At 40.0% G+C, this 24,681-nt stretch overlaps 1 protein-coding gene across 1 annotated transcript in view; it reads left to right on the top strand.

Annotated features, from left to right (window-relative positions):
* LOC116216417 (uncharacterized) overlaps positions 1–24,681 on the top strand; it is a 165,260-nt gene that overhangs the window by 117,412 nt on the left and 23,167 nt on the right. The window contains exon 3 of the mRNA XM_085219904.1: positions 22,760–22,982. Within this exon, the coding sequence (XP_085076030.1) occupies positions 22,760–22,982 (223 nt within the window). The remainder of the gene's footprint in view (positions 1–22,759; positions 22,983–24,681) is intronic.

Below are 24,681 nucleotides of genomic sequence, written 5' to 3'. Positions count from 1 at the left end.
CTTCTCCAACCCATTTTATTTTATCCTTTGAAAAGTGAGATGCATGAGTCTTACAGAACTCGGTTTCCTTTTCAGTATTTGCCTTATTCGTGGTAGTAATAACAACTGGCACCTTTAGGGGAATTTATTCAGTATTCTAGAAGATTACTGTAAATATTAATGGCAGGTACACATTGTACTCTCTTGGCAGCCCAATAGGCCCAGTAACATGAAGTTCAGAAACTGCAGGCATTGTGCTCTGTTGTCTGCAGTAGTTTTCCCATAGGCCTTTTTCCGTCTCTTGTTTCTAAAAACAACTTGCAACTGTTTCTGATAGTAAAATTAAAAATAAAATTAAAAAAAAAAAAAGTGAGAGACGAAGCTGATGCAGTGAAGTCTATTAAGAAATGGGACTTATGTATCTTTTGATGTTTTCACCTTTACTCTTTTCACAAGGCTGAAATTAGAAAGGAATCAATATAATTTAGTATAACTGAGGCTTGGTTTTAGATCTTTACTTAACTTTACCTAGCTTTCTTGGAGAACTGTATAGTTCCTGGCTTCATGGAGGAAGATAGCTGCTGAAAAACAACTGTTTTAAAAGAGAAAAGGCAAAAGCCTGTGTAGTTCTGTCTGTGTATCCAGTCTCCTTTAAATTTTCAGTCCTGTGGGTAATACATTATCAGACTGATTCCAGTTTCCTGTTTATACAGTGTCTGGCTTTGATGCGAATACAACAGATTAAGAAGCAGGAACGGAGTTCCTGTTTTAGTAATTTCTCATTGAGATGTATATAAGCCCAATGACACTCTGCTTGACAATTATTAAAAACATCAGACCAGCAAGCACGTACATTTCATCAGTACCAAAGATTTAAAGACATACCACCTGAGCAGCAGCCCCACAGCTTCATCTTTGATCCAAGCTACAGATTAGGAAGAAATTCTGCATGTAGTCTTATATGTGTTTTAAACTAAAAAGATCAGTCTGGGAGGGCATGATATTTTTGTACGAGTAAATAATTCTTGCAGTAAAGTAAATCCTAAAGTTTCTAGAGTGCATAATTTATCAACCAAAGTGATCTGGAAACAGTTGATGAGTCTGAGTAAAGCGATGTGCTGTTAATGTGTCTTCTGTTGTAGCAGTATATCTCCTCTTAAAGTGGTCTGCAAGCCACAGCCCTCAGTCACTAATATGGTAATGAAACAATTGGGTTGCACGCAGCAAAAATATGCTGCTTTTTCAAAGAAAGACAACAGAATACCACTTGTTGGAAGTATAAATAAAATATGCACGTCAATACAACTCTCTGTATTTGTAAGTAAATATGAAAGCCCAAGTGACTAAGTGGTAACTGATATTGCCACAAAGGAATCATAGCAGAAATTCAGAGTACACCTGTAATGAACTCCATGAGAAATCCCAGCAATTTGGCATTTCATATAGACAGGCCAGACCATATTTTTTTTCTCTCCAATTATGATTTCCCTTTGAAAAAGGTTTTGGATAACCCCGGTGATCTGCATCACCTATTCCCATGTTAACTTTCAAAAGTACTGAAGTGTGTACTTGTAACAGGACTTGTTTGTAACAAGCATCTGTCCCAGGTAAACCTAAAACATAGCCTCAATTCTTTCCCCCAGCAACACTGTAAGAGTCAAGAGAGCAATTCAATTCTTTCTGAGCTATATATTACTAGCAAGTTTGCTGGTCTTGTAGTTCAGTGGGTTCGTGAGCTTATCATACAGTTTCCTCTTTATGAATTGTTTGTGCTACAGCTCCCCCTTTATTTTCTATTTTGCCTTCTTTAGGAATAATACTAGATTTATCATTAAGAGCATATGATTAGGAATAATATTCCTATATTATTAGGACTAATAAATATGTCTAAGTGTATTCATTATGTGCAATATCATTCCAGTTCCAGTACCTGTGATAGCTGCAGCATGGCTTCAGTAACAGAAGCCTTAAACTTAACAGCTATTGGAATAAGCATAATAAGTGTAATTATTTATTGATCCAGAATGTTTAGAAAATAGAAAAATGTTCCTCTGCTATTAAAAGTCTGTTGATGCACTTTGGTTGGATGAGGGTTAGTTGTCAAATATTAAAACTAAATGAGAACCAGTTGGTCATAAATAAACCTGTACTTTCACTTAAGGTGTGCATGTGCAGACTGGAACTGTTGAATTCAGTAGTGGACTGGGTTGTTCTTATGTAGGTCACTCCAAAAGTAATGCCTCCTATTTATTTCCATGGAAACTACAACAGATATAAAGAGCAAAATAACACTGTTTGATAGGGCAAATGTTCAGCTACAAAAGACTTTTCAACATAGTCATCACCATTCTGTCATAGAAGCTTCCTTCTCCTTCCCTACCCCCAGCAAAATAAGGTAATTTATCTTTCTTTCTCAAAGAGACCCAAACAGATTTATTTATTTATTTATTTTAATTACTGTGCTCATTGAATGTTGGACCTTGCACAGACTATTGTTTGGCTTTTTTTTTTTTTTTCCACATTTATGTGATGCAGTGTATGATTTCAGATGATGTCTTGTCCGTCTATGTAATCTCTCTAGCTAGAGTACTCAATATATTTAAAGAATCTCTGTCAACATGTCAGATTATTGCATTCTTCACAAGTTATCAACGCATAGGGCTAAGAAAACAATGTGTTGATGAGTCAAAACCCGGTATAATCTCTAATATTTATGATTGCTAAAATTGTGGGATTTTGATTTTACTCTTCTTTGGATGTCATGTTGCTAAACTGATAGGTTTAGGGAACTTGCAAGGTGACTGATTACAGAATCATATGCTTCCTGAGGTAAATCTTTATATCTTTTGAGCATTGCACAAGAACAATCAGAGGGATAAATTCCTTAGAAGGGTTTTAAACTTTATAAGGGAGTCTAATAGGACGTAAAAGCTGTAAAGTTGGCTAGCAGTTTATAGCCTACTTGGATGAGTATGGTCTGTATTCTTTCTTAGGCCAAGGTCAGTCTTTTAAATACTGCTGTAAAAACTGCTCGTGAACAACTACAAAAAATCCCTGCTGATGAGGGTGAAGCATTTCTGATGAAGACTTCTGTTTATAAAGGAAGTTTTTAGAGCTGGGACAGAAAAGCTTTTTGAAGACAATTTCTGCCACAGTTATTCCATAGCTCTTTAGTTTGGAGTAGGATTTTTTGTTAATTTTGTTTGTTTGCTTGTTTATTTTTTCCAAATTGCTTTCTGGCAACATCAGTTTTTCAAGATCTCTTTTTCCTAGCTGATAGGCAGGATTGTTTTCTTCAGTCGTTTGGGCTAATGTCTCTAAAATGCAGAACATGGCTTCTTTTCTCTGAACTTGATAGTACAAAATTTCTAGATGCGGCCACTTACTGATAGAACTTCAGCTTTAGCCATGAGACCACTTAACAGTGTAGGTGACGATCCAGTAACTGCTCATAAAAGGTATGGAAATGTCACGAGCCAATTACTACCACTAAATGACATACTGAGACAAGACCCTATCTCTATTCCACAACTATAATGAGGTGGGTGCTTGAATTTTTGAAAACCCCATGGAGACCTGGCTTAATTACTTGGTGTCCATCTCCTGCTCGAGGAGCTGTGGTCTCAGCTCATTCTGCAGGCATTACTGCTGCTGTTTAGAAGCTCTGCAATATTGAAGTTTTGTTCATTTGCTTTCTTTATGTCTGCTTCTGAATAGTGGAAGCAAAGATGAATCTGTGCAATGAGATGGACTGACTCTTGTTCTCTGTGGAGGAGCTGTGTGGAGAATGCCACAGCAGACCTGTGGGTGGGGTGACCTTTGTATCTCAGTAACGTCCCCATGTAGTGTCACTAGTATTTCTTCCTTCTCAGTGTCTGAGACTTATTAAGGGGAGGGTGGTGGTCCCCAAGCTGATGTGTTCTTCAAGTCCTTGCAAGAGGTGGTCGGTACAGCTCTTTATCCCTACACCACCAGTGAACTTCTCAGTCATATGCTGTGTTTTCTGTGATCCCTCATTTCATGCAGCATTTAAATATCACAGCTACGTGCATGTATTAAGGCCTGAAGTTAAGCAAACAAACTATTTGGCTGAGCACATGGAGATGGAACAGCCAGCAGCTAGGAACCACAACTTCGTCAGCAACACCACTAACCACCAGGACTTAAAGGGGATGCTCCAGATCTTACAAACTGCTGTTGCCTATATGGATTTAGCTACACATAACAAGTTCTTCCTGCAACAATCAGGCATTGTGTCTTTAATATGATATCAGTAAAATATTTTTGTTTTTAAAAAGCCCACCCACAACAACATGCCATTTTTAATGGTGGGATAGCAAAAGTTTGCAGTGATGCTTTGCTAGTGGATGGGGGCAGTTACTAAAGAACAATGTCAAGCAAATGCAGTTTCGTTGTTTCAGGAGGAAAAAAAACCAAGATTCCAAATAAAGTACTCCTGCAAGAAGAGAAAATAATTTAAAGTTTAAAATAGCATTTTGAAAAGACAACAAACAAATCCTAAGTCTTATCATTCCCCCGCAAATTATCAGCAACTCTTATCTTCTTCTTTTGGCAAAGCTCAGACCCTTTCCCCCCCGCATCAGCTTCTTCCCAAATAGAAGTGACTGGAGTGGCAAGGAGAGTTCTGCAAAGCTGCCCCATTACTTTCAGGCACATTTAGCCCACGGGTTTTTGTGTGTCCTGAGCAGCTTTGATTCTGAGTTTCGTGCTACTGAATATGTAATTGTCATTTTAGAAATATATATGACAAATGACAGATCCTTTATTGTTGATAGTTACTGGAATTTGAAATATAAGTAGAGTTATAGTTTTGCTTACTATTAAGTATTCAAAGCCTGAGTTGCACGTGATAGTTGGAATATAAAATAAGCCTTTTATTTTGGCTTTGCTGACTTTTTCTGTAGGCCAATAAAAGAACTTGGCAGTGTTTGTGTATCGTTTTTGGAATATGTCAAAACTTCCTAATGCACATGTTTTCCAGATGCTAAAATGAAGACGCCTAGGGTTTGGGAGTTTTATTTTTATCCAGCAGCAGAGGTCTTGGCACTAGCACCATTAAATCAATAAGCCACATTTGCTCTTTTCAAGGTACTTATAAGAGTATGATACAGACAAAAGAACTGGCGCTGCAGTTTATTTTGGAAACTGTTGACACAGCTCCTAATGCCAAGCACACTGGGCTGGAAAAACCAGAGCTGGCAGAAAAGAGAAATTTAAAGAGTTGACTCCCTCCCTCTAATCAGTAAGCAGCACAGTGACCCCTGTGAGTATGAAATAATCCGTAAAAGAGCTTGTGTTGAAACAACTGTTTGGAAACTACATGGAATTAAGGTATTTGCATCCCCCGAGAAGCTGCTTGTTTGTAAGATGTATGTTTTGCTCTGTCTGAAAGCATATATGTTGCCTTCAGCGGTGCTGTGCTGCACAATATTTGTCATGTTTTCTGGGAAAGTTTCTTTTAGCAACTTTTAACCAAATATCAAACACATTCTGTGATTAAACTTTGGGTTTGCATTAGATACCAGCACTCTAGACGTGAAACTATGTCAAGCTCTCCTACTGCCCTTAAAGAAAGCCACAAGCAGTTTCTTGAGCTGGCTGGCCGAGGCTTTGCTCCAAGGAACTGGTTGTCAGTCCGAGCTCCCCTGGATTTTTGTGGTGCACGCTGGGCCGGCTCAGCCCCACGCGGGAGCTGGCTGAAGTCAGCCCTCGTGCTTCGTCAGGCGGTTCGAAGCCAATGGGGCTGTCATCATCACTTGGCACGCCCGCAGGGTAACGCGAGGACAGGCAGAGGCTGCCAGAGCCTTCCCGGCGTTGAACTCTCCCAGGTCACTGTGGCGGGACCGGGGCTGACCCAGGCAAAGTCAGTGGGGATGCAGCTCCAGGAGGTTTGGGATAGTACTGGTGGAAGGCAGGGCTGGGGGTTGACCCCTTGTACCTGTGAATTTAATCTGAGCTGAGGCTCTGATGCTGTTTTTGCAAGGTTTTGTATCCGTGTATGGTGTGGAAGTTGACACACGTGCTTTATGTACTGGCTTAAGAAGAGTCTTGCTCAAAGGTTGCCTTTGCTGCAATTGTCCCAAGTGGTAAAAATCCAGCACACACATTTTGAGTTACCATAATCTTTGTAGCCCATGTGTTACTCAAAGGAAGCTTATCTCACTTAAAATCCTGCTAAACATATTGCATTAAACATTGATATAAACCCTTAAGTCAAAGGAAGACTTGCTCTCCTCCAGCACGTCTGTGCTGTTTGATCAAGAGCATGGGAACAACTGTGTACTCACACATACGTGGCTATATGTGATTGTATGGCCACATCAAACCATTAAGCATGCAGCAGTGACTCCAGTATGAGCAGGCTAAGTCAGGATGTGCTATTTCTTTGACAGCACTGGGTAGCAGTGCCTTGATTAATATTGATACTCTAAGGAATAGAATAGAATTAAAAAAAAAAATCCATTGGAGCAAGAAAACTATTGTTACAGTAAAGAGAGAAAAGAGCACTGAAATGAACATGCTTATTACCATGCCTCTCAATTGCACAGAGACCAAATGACAGAGAGTGCGTTCTTCTCTTCCACGTTGCTCTGCATATTTTGTCATTACGATGTAGAGCTGTCGCGACGGCTGTCTCCTGGTTATGATTTCCAAATCCCAGTTCATGATTAATACTGTTGGCTCAGACAATTGTAAAAGGTCCGTGCAGTAGCTGCATACATTTATCATAGTGCTCTAGCAGTAATGATGTGTGGCGCAATGTGGAGTGACATGGAGGGAAGAAGGAAACAATGAGCAAGGGAGGGAAAGAAAGATGGTGCCATGCAAGAAGGACTTTTCTGGTATGTTTTCCTCGTTTGTCAGGTCAGCAATCAGACAGGTTTAAGTAGAAAGCTCATCACATGAATACCTTGCATTTCTGTTAAAAATACCCTGAGCCACCTATAGTCGTTACCAAAAAAATATAGGACTGATGTATTGACTCAGTGTCCTCAAATAATGAGAAGGAATGGACAAGGTGCAGAATCTCATCCAAGTTTATGCCGAAGCTTTACCTTTGCCAGAGAAAGAGGGATTCTGGACTGGCTGCATTTGGTCCCACACCAGCTTCAAGGGGAGGTGTACGTATGCTTGGTGACAAGGCCAATTCAATCAGCAAACCTATTATGAGCTCAGGTACATAAGTGTCATCATGAGTAGAGAAAGAATGAGCAGCTTGTGAAGGTAATATGGGATTTTTGGTACTCCTGCTTCGTAGGACTGCTTTGCCCTCTCTGCCTTTCATTCTCCCATCTTCATCTGCCCTCTACACATACCTGTCTTTCCTTTGGGTATTTTCTGTCTCACCATGCTGTACATCCGTATCTTCTCAAGTTCCCCTTTCAATTCCAGGGCATCTCTTGTGGCTGTCTGGGCCCTCCTCTCAGATTTAGGCAAAATCATTTGCCAAATTTTAGCTCACAGATTACTGTTCAAATGTCCAAGTCTTATGCTCGCATACATTAGTTTGGAGTATTTGTATACACCCCAGTGTGCAGCTCGGTGTATAGTGGTGAAAGCACAATGCCCGGTGCTTGTGTTATTTATTATGTAAATTTATCTGTCTGGAAATTACAGCATCGGGCTCTTTTGGACTTGGATGCTGAGTGAGCTTGATATTTGTGAACAATACTATGCTGTGAGCTATACCCTTCCCCTTTGTCACTGAGGATGTTTGCACAGATTTAAGCATTGTTTTTGTTTTGGCAGCGGCCAAATGCTCGGAGCAGGAAGCGGCTGCACCCTGACGGCTGTCATTTCCCCTCTGTGCGACTCCTGTTTACTGCCAGCTGCTTTCTTACAGACACATCGTGGCCTTTGATACAGCGGGCCCCACCGCTGATTCAGAATTAGTAAGCCTTCTGTGACTGGTTGCTTGTGCTGTTCTTCACAAGCGATAAGGTCAACCTCGAAAAATAAATAATTGAATTATAGGATCTTTCACAACCCTCTGCTCAGATTACGGGATGGACGGGATGTGTGTTCCCACTGAGTCAGTGAAGGGCAAGGAGAGAGGGTGTCTGGGAACATCTCAAGTGGACATGGGAGCTGGGCAGGCCTCTGATGCAGGAGTTTTTCCAGTGTGCTGTGCGGGAATACTGGCAGACAGATGGCTTGCTGCCCAGTTGGGGATCTGTACTCTTGGTCCTCTGTCTGAATTTCCTCCCGCCACCACTTAAAAGCTTTCATTAAGTTCTGTCACTTGATAGGTTGGCTTGTTTTAATGCAGTGGAGCCCCACAGGCATTCAGCAGTCTCTTTGTGCTTGTTTTATAGGGCTCCACTGTATTTAGAAATGAATTAAAGCGTCTGAAAGGTTTGGCAGTTTCATTAGAGAAGGATAGTCCAATCCAAATTAGTGTAACTCACTTAAAATTGAAGTAAAATGTTTTAAGGAGAGTGATCTGATAAATATTGGCTTAGGCTAATTGGATTTTCAATAGACAAATCACTGCATTTTTCCCATTACTTAGTGCTCTGAAGGCTTTTCTATTGTCTTGTAGAGTACCACTCCCTGTGTCTGGGCAGAGATGGCTGAATGGAGTCACTTGCTGAAGCTTTCAGCCATCTCAGAGCACCTGGAGCCTCCAGCTCAGGGAGGCTGCTTCTGTTTTTCAGTGATCTCCACAGGTTTGTTAATCCTTATGCTCAGTGTATGGGTAAAATGATTGGCAGGCTGCCATTGACCTCTTGGAAGGAAGACTCTCTCCAGAATAAGCACAACATATAGCCTCTTGTGTTACATATATGGGAGATTATTTGTTTTTTTTTTTAATAAAAGTAAAAGTAATGTTTTTTGGTATTAAGGGGGAAGGGGAAACAGACCATGTCTTTTCAAAGTTAACGTCTCCCCTCCAATAAGACTCTAATTATACCAAAGTAAGACCTAGTAAATTTGAATCTTTTTTGCTGTATAATGGTATTTTTAAAAATACTGTTATTTCCTATTAAAACAAAAGAAGATAAAATGATTCCTAACTTAATCTAATGTGGGAGAACCATCATTTGATTCCTTCCAAATGATATTTTCTGATAAGGATATGCATACATTTAGTTGATTCCCAGTGCTAGTTGAGGAACTCCCATTTCATGAATGTCAAAGTTGATGTCCTACAGAGAAGGGAGCTGCTCCTCAAACGTGCTTTCATTAAGGTACAATAGCATATGGCCTGGGAGGCAGTGGAGAAGTGAAACAGCTTCTTGGTTATTAATGGTGAAACATTTATATTAGCAGTAATAGTAACAGAATATTTTAATGTCTGTGCATGTGGATGCAATTAGGCAATATTGATAGTCACAGTGTGGGTATGCAAATAATACTGTGATATTCTTCCATCAAACTTCCTATGTGTAGAAAAGTAGAGTGGAGTAGTGCTATAAAGAGTTGCTGAGCCATTATTTTTCTAACTCAAAATGCCCTAAAGCAAAGATTGTCTGCGGGATGTTTGTTGATTCAGCTTAGAAGAGTGAGGAGCCCACTGCATGACTGAGATGTTTGAATAGGGATTTTTTCAGGGCAGATTTGAGGTATCTCATACGCAGGCTTGACCATCCCAAGTCCAGTATCCTAGCTAGAAACAGCTTTAGTCAATGCACTGCATTTCCATGCAATTACGCTGGTGTGCTTATTTTTTTGTTACCTTTTGAATAGCTAATTTAAAATTGCTCTCTGTAGAGATTTCTCTGTGTCTGTCTGCCTATCAATCTTTCTATCTCAATGCAGAAGTATTTGATTAGTGTATTTAAAGTAATAAAGATGTCAACAGTAGTGTCACATTGATTGATGCTAATTATAAGTCTTTAACGGCTCCTCTGTCTTGGCCACTCTCCTTGCAGATTGTGATTTTATGGTTAAAATAATGCCCTGCTGTCCGCAGACTCGGCCATAAATTGTGGTCTATCTTTCTTTAATTATTTCGTGTGCAGTGATATAGTCCCAGTAACATACATTATCTTTGGTAAAAGGAAGGCGGTGACTTTCAGAGAGGTGATGGATGGATTTATAAGGACTAGCTAACAGACTGGCTGGGATCACACTAGAGGCAAGGTTGATTGCTCTGATTGTTCATTGCCATAAGCAGAAACATTAGGCAGGCAGTCTTGGATAACTGATGATTTTCATTCAGTCCTTCTCTTTCCAATCCATACCGTCAGAAAAATGTAAAGAAAACGCTGAGATGAGAAGCAGAGTCTCCTATCAAAAGCCTATCTGGTTAGTGTGATGCAAGACATCTTCAGTAGGTATCTGTCAGCTCTACTGAGCAAAAAGCAATACAGGCTCCAGCTTTGAGGGCGTTGTCTTTAAAGCGTGTAGCAAAATGGTCGACAAATGCATGTTCAGCTTATGCAAGCACATTGCAAGAGGAAAATACTACAGTTTGAGGGCGTTGGGGGGCAAGGGGCAGATCTCACCATTTCTGGAAGAGTTTAATCATTTTCCTCTTGAATTCCATTCAAATGTCAGGGGCCATGGAGGGATGCATGCAAGGATAGCCTCATACATATGGATGCCTATCAATTTAAGTATGTCCATTTTTAAGCAGAATCACTATAGCAATTCTGAAACAGCACCTTATTGCTTTTGTATACAGAAGCGGCACCCGGGAGCTCCAGCAGGGCATGGAGAATCCTGCAGTGCTGTGTACAGATAGGCTGCTGCACATGGATGCATTCAGAGTGGCTTGTGCCCTTTGGGGCCTGCAGTGTAGCTGGTGACCTTGGTTAAAAAGCAAGTGTGTTTTTTAGTGTGAAGTGGCTAGAAATAAAAATTAATTTGAAATAGACACACACACACACAAAAATCATTAACACCCATGTGCTCGGCTTTACTGCTTGGTAGCTTGCTATAGGTGCATGCCTGTGCTGTGGGAGCAGCAGGAATGAGGTCAAAGGAAATTACTACTGTTTTGGTGTGGGTTTTTTTGTTTGTTTGTTTTGTTTTTGTTTTGTTTTGTTTATTTAGTTTAGACGGATTAAGATGGACTCAATTCTGAGCAAAATGTAACACAAACGATAGCGTAATATGTCACAAAAGTTCAAAGCATTTCTTCTGTTCAAACTGCCAGTTCCAGTATTGCTTTCTGAGGGAAGTCATGCTATACAGCTACTGTTGGGCTCATTATCATCCCAGTAAAACTGATTAATAATTGTTTATTAAGCTACAAAGCAGAGTCACTTTTTGACAGAACAACAATAAAGATATGCTTAAATGTAGCAAGAAAACGAACAGATGAAAATTGCCCAGGAAAAAGCAGGATTTGCATGAAGGGCTTTTAGGAACTTGCTGCCAAACTTTCCTAGTATTCATTTTTCTGATCCTGACAGTACGGCAGTATGCCTTCACCATGTTGTGAAGTGCATGCTTGTAGAAGTCGCAGCTACATCTGGCTGGCTGATGAGCTCTGCAGGCAGCTGCAGTGGCAGATCTGGAGTTACTTCTGGTTCTGTCATCAGAGATCTCTTCAGAGGGCTGTCTGCAGCACGTTGTTTAAATGTTTTGGGTTAGTTTTCTTCTGAGATGGTGGCATGTTTGAGTGCTTTTGTTGATGGTGGTGGTAGCTTTGTTTGTTTTAATTTCATATTAACGTTAAATTTAATGGATTCTTTTTTCTTCTACCGTGGCTACGGTAGGTGGGTGATGTATCAGTGTGTCTTTCCTCTGCCCTTTGTCACAGCCTCTTTCTGCTCGGCCCACTCCAGTCCTACACAGGGCTCTGTGCTGGCATGGATAATTCTCCACGCGATGAGATGAATGTGCCATGTGCTGGGGACACATAAGAAACACATGTTTTGTGTAAGCATATTCTTTGGGCTGTGAGTGGAGGAGTAGCAGACATGCATGTGTGCACATGTGCATAGAAATCAGCCTATGCATGGAAACTTGCGCTGACCAGAGAAGGTGGCAGCAGGGTTATTTTCTCTCAATGTGATTATTTTACTTTTTTCTTTCTTGATAACTTAGCACCAGCTCATACGTTTGAGATGAAATTAAAGAAAAGAAAAAAAAAAAGCCCTGGGGCTTCTGTTTAAAAATGCAGGTTAATCCTCCGTGGCTTTCAGAAGCATTTCTGTAGCATGCTACTAATTAAGATAAGGTTATCATTTTAAGTTATACCAGGAATGCAATTAGAGCTCTTACTAAGAACTGCAGCAATCAATTTTATACAAATTATTCAGACCTGGTAAGGTAGAATGCTGTTTTACTAGGACAAGAGAACACATTGCAGTTTTATTAAATATAATATAGATTCAAATTGCAGCTGAATGCTGTATTGCCTCTCATTCAGCAGGAACCCATGTATTCTTTTCTAAAATCTTTTCTTAGGTAGAATTGAGACATTTTTGTCTTTCCTTCTGTATGCACAATTTCAATTGATCTTGAAAAAGTAACCTTTGAATGGATGTATTCTAAAACCAGAAATGAATATAAAAAAATATTTAATATATATACAAGATAGTATAATAAGGTAGTATAAATTTTGCATGCACACAAGGGTGTGTGTTGATGTCAGATAATGATGACTGTTTAAGATATAAGTAGCTTGTAGGTACAGTTATTTTCTACAGATTCCGGAGCCAGTGGATCCAATTCAGCCCCTGTTGATGTAGCTGAAGGAAGCACAGTGGACACGAGTGGGCTTTGCTCCCAGCTGGCACCCTCTGAACAAAACAGGCTAGGATGTGTCAGTATTTTTGAACTTTGGCCAAACTTCAAAAAAAAAAAAATGAAAAGGAAAAAGAAAAAGAAAAAAAAAGATCATATGCTAGTAGAAGATCTATACTTTACTCTCTGAAATGTTTGTTTATTCATGAAGATACACCAATTTTCCAAGAAATGGATTGGGCCATGCAAACTCTAAAAGTATGCAGTTGTGGAAGGATTTTGCTGTCTCCTGCATAAAATGAGGTATTTTTATCTCTGTGTAGTGTCCCTCTGGTTTCTATTTTCCAAACAGAAAATGTTTGTCCTTTATGTTTTCCTGGAACAGTCATTTTTAACATAATTCCTTCTTGTTACCTTATTCCTTCTGGTTACCTCATTCTTTTGAAGCTTTGCAAACTTCTGTTTCTTGAGTCATACTCATGTTTTACGATGTCCTTTCCTAAATTCTTTAAAATGTGGTTAGTTTTGGGCTGAATCAGTAATATAAAAGTTTGAACATTAAAACAGTGGCTGTTCCTCATCTGTGATTGGAAACCAAGCAAATTTGGCAGAAAGGCTTAATCCAAAAAGAAACTAAACATGGGAAATGTGGGTGAATGCATTCTGAGGGTGCTCAACAAACCTTAATTCTTCCATGTAACAAGTGTGATCAGTGAATAAAATTGTCTGTAACAGCAGATTAGAAGTAAGTGATTTATAAAAATGTATTAGATTATTTCTTCTTTTATGTTTCTTGAGAGAAATTTTAAGTCAGTTTAGTTCTCCATTTTTAATATCCTAAGAGTAGTGTACAATTGAGTCCTCATTAAAATGTTTAATATGTGGGCCAATAGGAAATGCATTTGGCTTTTTGTATTTATCCAAGTCATGGTACTGTTCTTCTGGTATCTCTCGTTTTTTGTTGAGGCTTTTTTTTTCCCATATCTAGGTTGTATTTACCAGCCCCACTGACATTAAGGTTTAAGACATCTCTGTACAGAATTTTTGTAAGGATGATGCAGATGGCAGTCTTCTTTCTTAGGGCTATTTCTCCTTTTAGCATGAAACTGTAATCCAAGAGAATAAAACTGTATTTAATAAGGAACATCATTTGGCTTAAAGAACTAAAGCATGAAAAGATTGTTGGATATAGTTTTGCAGTGAATTTGATTATTGTCATGTGATACTGAGAGGACAATAACTCATGTTTCTGTAGACATCTTTGTCCTATCAGCTGGGAGAAGCTTGTGCTTGTGCTGGAGAAGGGTCTGTGCAGCACTGAGGCAAGAAGGTAGAGCTCTATGGAAGTAGAAGGCTCTCAGGCCAGCTAAAGGACATAGAAACAGATGAACATCCATGCTACTTGGATGCATATGTGTATAACTATCTATTTGAATGTTGTTGCAGCTTATAGCTTATATCTTAGCACCTAAAGTACTCATTTTAAAATGATTATCCTAATGCAAGGAGCTGGCGTTAGCACATTACATCTGGCTGTGAGCTGAGCTACAGGATGGCCTGTTGTGAGCACAGTGAATGTGAGCATGCCATTTGTTCTCCCCATTTGTTTTAAAAAAAGAAGAATGGCAAAAGAAGCTTTCAAAGAAGTAGTTCTAGGAAGGGAAAGAATCTACTGCTACTGATTTTGAGACAATTGTGTTTCCTCCCAAGCTGGTATCTCCAACAACATTTTTTTGTTTAGAAGACGTTTCCATGTCAGAGGCAAATTCCTCCTCATTTTATCAGAAGTTGGGAAACAGGGTGATATTTTCTCTTATAAGAAGTCAAGTTTGGCTGCAGTGCAACTACACTTGGCAATTGCTTTCAGTATGAACAAAAATACACTTGAATTGCATTTATCTAGCTTTTACTTTACATGAAGTTAAAAATCCATTTAAATTCGAAGGAATGTTTTGTTGAATGAAGGGGAAAAGGCAGAAAGCATGCTGAGTATGCTTTGTTGGAAACCTACACCCACAAATAAGGCTTTTTATTGAAGTAATGCGGTGAAGGTAGCTGGATCAGGAAAGAATAGGTTAGAAATAAAAACAATCCCATTTTCATGGAGACCATCCTCTGTAGTTTGGGATAGAAAGCTGTAATTTAGGTCCTGTGGTCAGAGAATCATAACCACTAGTAATGCATGAAACAAAGGACACACTACAGGTGCCCTGTTCTCATTTTGTGCTTCCAGGAATTTACTTTGTGCTTGTTTTCAGTCAAGATATGTGTACAACCAGATTTTGGTACATATCTTGTGTGTGTTGTCAGAGCAATAATGCCAGGCTGTCATGAGGAGCCTGTGGATGGTGAAAGCTTTCTAACCTGCACTGTTATTTATATAGATCTTATGTGCTACAAGCCTTGTTCAGACTTACCAAGGGAAGGTTCTTTAGCAGTGGACACAGATCTCACTGTTAAATGTAGAACCTTACAGGTGGAGGTTACTTTGTCGTACACAGAGCTAAAGAGTGTTTGAGTTTTATGGAAGGAATTCCTCTGCGCTAATTCTGGAAGGTTGGTCTTCATTAGCAATGAGGAAGGTATGTGGACTGATAGCATGGGTGAGTAATCAGCTTCATTTGTTGTTAAATCTACAATAGAGGCTATCTTGGTTAAAATGTATGTTAGCAATGTCCTATACTGTTTAACATGGAAGGACTTAATACCAGCAAAACAGAGCCTATTTTTCTATTCTGGTTTATAGATTTTGTTTTCATATATTTTACTGGGTAATTCAGAAGGATTTGTTTTGTGATGTTTTGAAATGCTTGAAAACACAGGATAGGATGCTAATGATGAAGGAAAACAAAAATTCCGAAGCTGACTCCAGTTATAAATGTCTGAGTTGAACATTTAAATGGCAATTGAGAGCAGAAGACGTTTCAAATATTTTCTTGGTGTTAGATGTAAGACCAGGAAGCACTCATCCAGTTGGCCATAATTATTTTTAGAGCTCCTCAGTTTCTCACCATTTGTCGATAATTACTCACAATTTGTTGACAATGAAACAAATCTGCATTTCACAAATTAATAACACACATCTGAGGTTTTTATGTTGCTCAGCCAATATAACATCTGCACTGTAGTCCCAATTCAGAGAGCAAGTCTTAACCAGCAAAGACTATTAATGGATGTGCTTGTGTCATACTGAAGATGGTAGAATGTAAGTGCTTTGTACATGAGTCTAAATACATCAAATTTTAGGGTGCATTTTTTTTCTTTCTGTGTTTTTAGGTCTCTTCTCCAAAGAGAAATGTATTTTGTCATCAGTTAATGTGTGTATTATCTTACTGATCCACAATCTGATTAATCTTTGTCGCACTCCCATGAGATGAAGGGCAGATATTATCCCTGTTTTTACAGACACGAAGCTGAAGTATAGATACAGCAGTGCAATCTCCACCAGTTTAGTGTTTTCAATGCAAGATACACTACATGGTACTGCTGCATGGTGCTGTATGGCACAGCATCCATTGGCTTCAGTTGTTGATGCAGAACCTCAGAACAGGGTCTTGGATATAGGAAAATGCACGTTTAGAAAGTGTGTGTCATTGCTGCAAGCCCTGCACAAGGGCAGAAAGAGTGGATTATGTTCACTAAAAAAAAACCCTTCAGCATTCCAAAGGAGATTCAGATCTGAAAAACAATAATAATTTTATAACATTACAGCATTGGTAAATTTGGATTCATATCTGAGAAGCACCAAAATGTACAAGATAAATGCTTCTCAAATTTTAATTTCTGGCTACTAGTCTTGGGAGTGGTAATGTTTTTACAAAGGAATGCTATTGTTTGAGGAGAAGGACTCTTCTTGGACGTGTCAAATGTTATTTTGCTGTAAGTTTACAAAGAAAGGTAAAATAAAACCAAGCAGAGCTTAGACTGAGGTTTGATAGATATAAGCAGCCATTAAAAGACAGAGTGGGAAACAGTGCTAATAACAAGTGATGCTGTTGGTTTTTTTCCCTGCCTATTCACTCACCATTTCAGCACACTGTATATATGTATGCCAAGGTATATTTGCATGTGTTTGCTATGCTTTCCAAGCAGCAAAGTAATAAGCACTCCACATACAGTCTAAATACACAGTCATTCTCACTTTCTGTAGAAATAGCCTGTCACTCCTGCAGTTTGGTCCTTAAGCTATCACATTTGGAGACTTGCCATACAATCTTTGTTTACAGTAACAAGCATGGAAAAACTGACTTCCTGACAGTAATGCAGAAGTCTAAGCTGAAACCACTCACAGGTGAAAAAACATAGTTCTTCCACTTTGAACTTTTAATGTGTTTCATGTAAAATGCCCATCTAAAACTGGGCAGCCAACAAAAGGAAATCAGTCCCTTGCCCAAGAACAAACATTAACTGCGTTATCAGCAGTTTCACCAAGGAATTGATTGTGATGTGTTTCTGTATGCTTTTCCCTCTGTAGCATGATTTATAATCACAAAACTTCATTGTTTATTTAATTTTTTCATGGATATGATACTAATTCGGTGTGCAACTCCGTACCCTTCATAGACTTGAAGCCATTGCACGTGCAGTCCTGACTGATCTCTGTGCAGCCTCCTCATCACACAGTTTTTCTTGGGTCTGTAAAACACATTAGGATTTAGAGATTTATTTGTATGAAGAACCAAAGATTGCACTATCTGCTTGTCTTCTGACATCTGCATTGTCTTTGATGGCATTCCATGTTCGTAAAGCCAGTACTAGAAAGTGTAGGTTTGTTAAACAAGGCATTTGAGTTTTGGAGTCAAAATGAAATTGTGACATAAAAGAACTACAAATCTAATAGGTGACTTGGAGCCCAGTTCCGTGGTTTTGTTCTTGGTGGTGTAGGTCAAGTGATGTGTTTTGCAGCTATTGAATATTCCATAGTTAAGTCAAACCATTTTACACTTTCATGAAATTAGGAGGGAACAATAAGAAGAATGCAAGTGAACGAGCAATACAGAATGTTAATATTTTGCTGTGAGTTGTTTGCTCATTTGTGTTTTAATGCAGTTCCAAATTCTCTATACAAATTTTATTTTCTTTTTACATCCTAACCATAATTACAGTACCCTACAGGATCTTACATCCTAACCTCTTTCACACTGAAATATGCATCGTGGCAGTTGCTTTTGAACCATAGGAACAGTTTAGCCCAAGGGCTAAGTGAAATGGAGGAAACAATTTTTAGTAAGTCAAAATAATAATGGAAATATTAACCTTAGGAAGATTCTGTAAATGCAGAGAAAATCATGTGTGTATTTTCGAGTGATTATCATTTTGATGCATTTAGATCAACATTCTGCCCTGTTGAATTCCCACATTTCTGCTCTCCTCCAGGACTGCCACTGCAGTCTTTATCACAAAGACATTTTACAGGGATCCAAAAGCACAGCACTTAAAATGCAGAGTCTCAGTCCTTTCAATTGCTTAGATATATTTTCTAATGATGAAATGTGGTTGAATGTTGTGAAAACATCATTCAAATGCATAAATATAGCATTTTTAGCTTTGTCTGGATCTCTTTTCTGCTTCTTGTCTGTATATATTCCAGATAAATTTACCCACGGTAATGCTTGTGGAACCATGAAGATTTGGCAAAGTACACAATATCTGTACTAAGTGAACTTCAATTTTGAAATAGCAGGTATTAACACTAGGAACAGAATATTAAACAGCTCACAAATACCAGTATATATGGTCAGGGCTTTTACGTAGAATAGCTGAACTTTGAGAGGTAGTATAATTGCAATAACCTGTCTATCATACATCCCAGAAATAATGGGGGAATTTTTTCAAGGAGTAGTGTTGAATTATCAGTGAATTAAAATCTGATTCCAGATGAGAATGAGAAGAGATTTACTGTCTACATCAGCAGTTTCTTGTGATGAAGGTCTGTGCTGAAAATGCAGAAGAAACCTTTCCTTATTTTTTTTAAATGCATTTGCTGTGGCACTCTAGACACATCCTGGCATATTCTACTGACAATTACCAAAAGATGTATTTGTACCTATTTCTTGCTTGAATGGACAACCAAAACATTTTTTTGGTATGACACAGTAGCTAGATTGGTATTCCAGGTACCATCAGAAGATGAGTTTGAAGACGCCTGTCAACTACCGAAGAAGTTTAACTGTGGCCACACAGAACTGTGGGATACTTTACTCTACATCTCTGTGAACTCAGAGAAAATGCTTCTGGCAATTGAGCTCTCAGTTAAAGTTGGCCTGAGCATCTCTAAGCTATGGCAGTGTGTGTCTAGACAGACTCTGTGGTCACTGAAAATCTACCAGTATTTGGTAGGGCACTTCAAAAGAGCATGGAGTTCTTCATGCCTTAGCCAGTAGCCATTATGTCTCAGTACTTAAACCTATGTGCAGCTCTGTAGTTTTTGTTTATATGGGGCTAGCAAGTGTTTGTTCTGGTTCGAGTCCATAAAGTTTGCACATTTGATTTTCAGTTTGAGGTTTTGAGTTCATTGAAACATCAAGTCTAGCTTGGCTTTTGGGCTGAAACCTCAAGCCTAATGATAATGTTTTCTCCAGCTGCAGATTTTGAAGTGAGGGGTCATTGAAAAACAAACCCTAACCCCTAATACTTGACGAGAATCATCAAATGGACCATTCCCTGCAGAATTTAGCAACTGTATTTTTCTGTCAAAATTAGCAACACTACTTTACTGATATGCACATTATTGGTGACATTCTGCTTCAACTGAAGTTACAGTATTCCTGTTTTTCAGTTCCTGCTTCCCGGACAGCACTGTTTAGTCCTACACAGCAGTGGCAGTTTCTGGACAGATTTTTATTTAAGTCCTGTGACTTTTGCCCAGTTTATACAGTGCCAGTGCTGTGCTTAACCATGTGAAGCTCTGCTTGCTTTGACTTAAGGACGTGAGTCCCAAAAGGGACTTTTCACAAAGGATAAAGTGGGTGCTCAAAAGGTAATTGGGTAACTGGTCGCTAATGCTTTAGGTCTTGATCCCTTTGGCAGTTCTACTCTCTCTCAGTTGGGATCCAGTGTTTCATTTTCAGTGAAATTCAATGAATCTTAGACTCATGGGGGTCTAGATTATAGTGGAGTACTGTACCAAGCAGATAATTATCCATACAAAGAAGCATGCCAAATCTGGTTGAAAAGCATGTGAAAATAATTCCCCAGCATTCAGTAACCTTAAAGGAATCATAGAATGGCTTTGGTTGGAAGGGACCTTACAGACTATCTACTTCCATTCACTCTGCCATGGGTGCAGTTGCCACCGACTAGATCAGGGGTTGATCAAGGTCCCATCCAACCTGACCGTGAATGCCTCCAGGGATGAGGCACCTACAGCTTCTCTGGGCAGCCTGTGCCAGCACCTCACCACCATCTGAGTAAAGAATTTATTTCTAGTCTCTAATATAGGTTCCCCCTCTTTTAATTTAAAACCATTCCCCTTTGTCCTATCACTGTCTGTCCAGATGAAAAGTCAGGCTCCCTCCTGTTTGTAAACTCCCCTCAAGTACTGGCAGGCTGCAATTAGGTCACCCCAGAGCCTTCTCATCTCTAAGTTGAACAAGCCCAGCTGCCTCAGACTGTCTCCATACGAGATGTTCTCCAGCCTTCTGATCATCTTTGTAGCCTTCCTCTGGACCTGCTCCAGCAGATCCACATCTTTTTTGTGCTGGGATCATTGGGCCTGGGTGCAGTACTCCTGGCAGGGCCTCACAAGAACGGAGCAGAGGAGGAAAATCACCTCACTCTCCCTTCTGGCCACCTCTCTTTTGATGCAGCCCAGTATACAAGTGGTTTTCTGGTCTGCAGGAACACACTGCTGGATCATGTCCAGCTTTTTGTTTGCCAGAACCTCCAACTCCTTCTCTGTAGGGTTACCTTCAGTGAGCTCTTTTCCTGTTCTGTAGACATATCTGGAATTGTCCCAAACCAAGTGCAGCACTTTTCACTTCGCCTACTTGAATCTTATTTGGTTCACATGAGCCCACTTCTCAAGCTTGTCCAGGTCCCTGGGGTCATGAACTGTTCTTATTTTGGTCTGCTTACATATTAATCTAATTTTAATTGTCAATCTAGAATCTACTCTAATGCTGACTTTCACTTCTGAAATTGTTCCCTGTGGACAGTTGCTTCAAATCGAAGGTAACTAGTGCATCGTTAAGTCAGCATGAATCTGCACTAAAACAAAGCAGGATGATGAAATGTTTGAGAATAGATCTTCAAATGCTGGCACCAAAGAGCTGCAGGGAAAAATTCTGTTTATTACCTGTGTCAAAGTAGCATTCAAAATAAGCCCAGATCTTTCCATATCTTCCCCTGGCACTAGCGGTGCCATTCAGAACTTCCTGCCTCAGCTATTCAATGTGGACAACTTCCTTCTTTTCCATTTGCTGTATGGAAGGGGAGAATATATACTGTGGAAGTCAATTGAGAGAGTCATTTTAGACAGGTAATCTTAGTCTGCCTATGAATTGCTTCGAGGTTTGACAGTATTGCACAGAGGAAGGTGTCTATTCTAGAGATTTGGAGAGTTTGTTACACTTGCTGTTATTAAATAATTTAACTGAGAGGTTATCTGAAGAGATCTCAGTGTAAGGATTAGATTTTTCAGCTCTGTGTGCTTACAGAAGTCTTTCACAAAGAGCTTTTCTTCATCTAAGTCTTTTACATTTCTAAAGAAATGGTGACTTGTATTTCTCTTTATAATTCTTGTATTTTTCCTTCTTTCTCTTTATTTGCATCTAATGTAGATGTCTATCTCTAGGTTGTATTTAAAGGCACATGCATCACGTACCTACGTGGGAAGTTTTTCACAAACTTTATATATTTATAAATTCTGCAGGGCCCCTTTTTCAGGTCTGTTTAAAAAATGCATCCCGAGTAAACCAGTATCCTCCAGCTTCCGTTGGTTCAACCTTAGTTCAGACTTCTCTGGGTATCGTAGAAGAATAGAATGGCCTGGGTTGAAAAGGACCTCAAGGATCATCTAGTTTCAACCTGCCTGCCATGGGAAGGGTCACCAACCACCAGACCAGGCTGCCCAGAGCCACATCCAGCCTGGCCTTGAATGTCAGTAACTCAGGTTTTCCATACATCCAAGCTCGGTTTTTATTCCCGCTTCTCATACCTTTCATACATAGGAGAAGATGAGAATTGTCATCATGGCTTTTGTTGCTGTCTTAGCTGTTAGCTTAATACTTGAGCTGGGAGCACACAGATATCAGAACAGTCCTCGCATGATGGCAATTTGGAGATGCTACTTATTTGAGCAGAACTTGGCAAACTGGATAAGAAATGAAAAGTTTCTTTGTTCCTTGACTCCTTCACTTCTCCTCTCCTGCTTCAGTATTAAATTTAGGAGGTGTATGCAACTCAGTATTTCCCACTAGTAGTGCAGTGAAGGTTCTATATGTAAGAAACAGAGAAAGAACATGTTTTTTACCAAACATCTATTTTCCCAAGGAAGGAGGTGCAGCACTGGAAGAAGTTACCCAGAAAGCTTAAGTAGTCTCTATCCCCAAGGTCTTGCCTTGGGGAAATTGTGGCTGACCTGGTGCAGTGTTGGCGATAGTTATGCTTCAAGCAGAGGGCTCTCTGAGTGACCTCCAGAGCACCCTTCTAACCAACACATCTTTGATTCTAAGTCAGAACACATAAATGAGCTACTGATACTTAGTGGAAAAAATGATCGGTTCACAAAGTCCTCACAAAGCTCCTGTTGTCTGAGGTCCCTTCCAACCAAAACCATCCTATGATTCTATGATTCTCTGTCTTAGAAACTAATGGGAATGTACAAGAATCCATTCTCAGACATATTGTCGTAGAATCATAGAGTGGTTTCTGTTGGAAGGGACCTTTTAGATCATCCAGTTTCACCCCCTGCTATCAGCAGGGACACCTCCCACTAGAGCAGGTTGCTCACAGCCCCATCCAACCTGGCCTTGAATGCCTCAAGGGAGGGAGCATTCACAACCTCACTGGGCAACCTGTTCCAGTGTCTCACCATCCTTCCAGTAAAGAATTTCTTCCTATTAATATAAATAATATATTAATATAAATAATATAAAATTTACTCTCTTTCCTGTAGCCCCATACTGGTCTGAAGATTCCCAGCTCTCAGCCTGTCATTGTAGAGGAGCAGCTTCAGCCCTCTGATCATTTTCGTGGCCCTCGTCTCGACCTGCTCCAACAGCTCTATGCCCTACTTGTGTTGGAGGATCTAGAATTGGATGCAGTACTCCAATTGGGGTCTCATGAGAGCAGAGTAGAGAGGCAGAATCACTTCCCTCAACCTGCTGCATTTAAGAATAGTGAGTATGGACACCAGGACAGCTCCTTGTAATCCAAAGGCCTGAAGATACTTACTTTGCTGGTCTCAGTTCCTGCCTTGGTAATGTTAGTAGTGCTTATCTTTAGACTGTGAAAACACCACCTGAAACCTTTATTCTCCAGATTACTGACACTACATCAAAAATGCAGTACTATATCCATTTACTATAATCTGAGTTTGGGTGTGGCAACATCTGTTTTCCAGCAAAGACTTGACTGTATCGATACTGTTACATCACAGGTGAAAATGCTCTAGGATGACTATGGAAACCCTCTGATTTCTGTATATATGGTTGTGGGACTCTCCTCAACGTCAGCATCCTGCTGAGAGCAAACACTGTAACTAGATTGTATGTGTAATTTAGGTCATAGGTGCAGCCCATTGAAAAACCCCTTTCTGTAAGGAGCCAATGAGAACAAGCATCAACTGCCTTGTGCAAATTTTTTGCAATCTGCTGTTGTGTGAGCAGTTGGTAAGGCTGAAATCAGCACGAAGGAGCATCGGTTCTGCTCCTGTCGCACTTTCCCACCTGAGTGGCAGGCACGTCCCTCTTCTGGGGAATTCTGTGCTTGATCTCCATCTCATAAACTTCAGAACTCGCAATGGGATCCTGTGTGAAACAGCTGTGTGGACTCACGGCAGCTATCATTTTCCATTTCTCTGACACCGTGTACAGTTTCAGTGTAGAAAGCTGGGAGCGTAGCGTTGCAAGGTGGTGGCTGGGTTTTGCAAACAAAGGAGATGGAGGACTCTGTGCCACCTGCTCTGTCATTTGAACAAATGTTGGGAGCCAAACAAGCTACAAACCGCTAGCTGTGTTTGTTGAATGGGAACTCTATGCAGCAGCAATTTCATCGATCATCAAGGTCAGCTTTTTCGCTTTTGTTTCTCAAGCTAACCATTGCCTCAGTCCCACGCTCCTATAGGCAAGATGGTGAAGCAGCCAAGGATGTTAACTGCTCAGTGCCCTGACAGAGCACAGCACTGCGGAGCTGCACATTCCTGTTGGGGACAGCCTGGGGTGTCCAGCTTTGACTACATTTAACAGCATGGCACAACAACTCTGCAGAGATTGGCAGGCAGTACTGTTTGCTTATGGACTTGGACTGAAAGTGTTGGAGTCAGCAACGTTAGGAAAGCTCTGCCAATGACTGCAAACCAGGCAGAGCCCTTCGTGTCCATAAATGAGGAAAAAACCTTTCTTCTCACTTTTTTGTGATTATTTTGAGGGACAGCACTTTTTCTAAAATCACTGATTGTGGAAATGATGAATGCCCCTCTGTTCCTCACCATAGTCGGTCTTGAGTGTGAGGCTGAGTGGGAAAAGGAACGGTCTTGGCAAACAGCTTTTTAGTCTCCAATAAATTATTCAGAACGCAGGTTTGGGCACAGATTGTGGGGAACGATAATGGAGCTGGTTTTCAGAGCCTGTTCATGTTATGAAGACATGGAGTATGCTTTTCAGGAATTCACTTAAGTGGAATCAGCTTTGCATAACGTAGCCTGGAAGTAATATTGCTGCCATCCAGCTAGTATCTGCGGAACAGCATTCTGCTGCCTCGCAAAGCTCTGGTGTTGAAGACAAGAGATAGGGAGATATTTATTTTTGTGGGTTGTTTTTTTTTTTTTTTTTTTTTTTCCTTTTAAAGGGAAATTCTTTCTAACCGCTAGAGAGGGAC

The sequence above is a fragment of the Meleagris gallopavo genome, chromosome 3, assembly GCF_905368555.1.
Source record: "Meleagris gallopavo chromosome 3, MGAL_WU_HG_1.1, whole genome shotgun sequence".
Classification (NCBI taxonomy): domain Eukaryota; kingdom Metazoa; phylum Chordata; class Aves; order Galliformes; family Phasianidae; genus Meleagris; species Meleagris gallopavo.
This window is presented reverse-complemented; position numbering and strand designations above follow the sequence as displayed.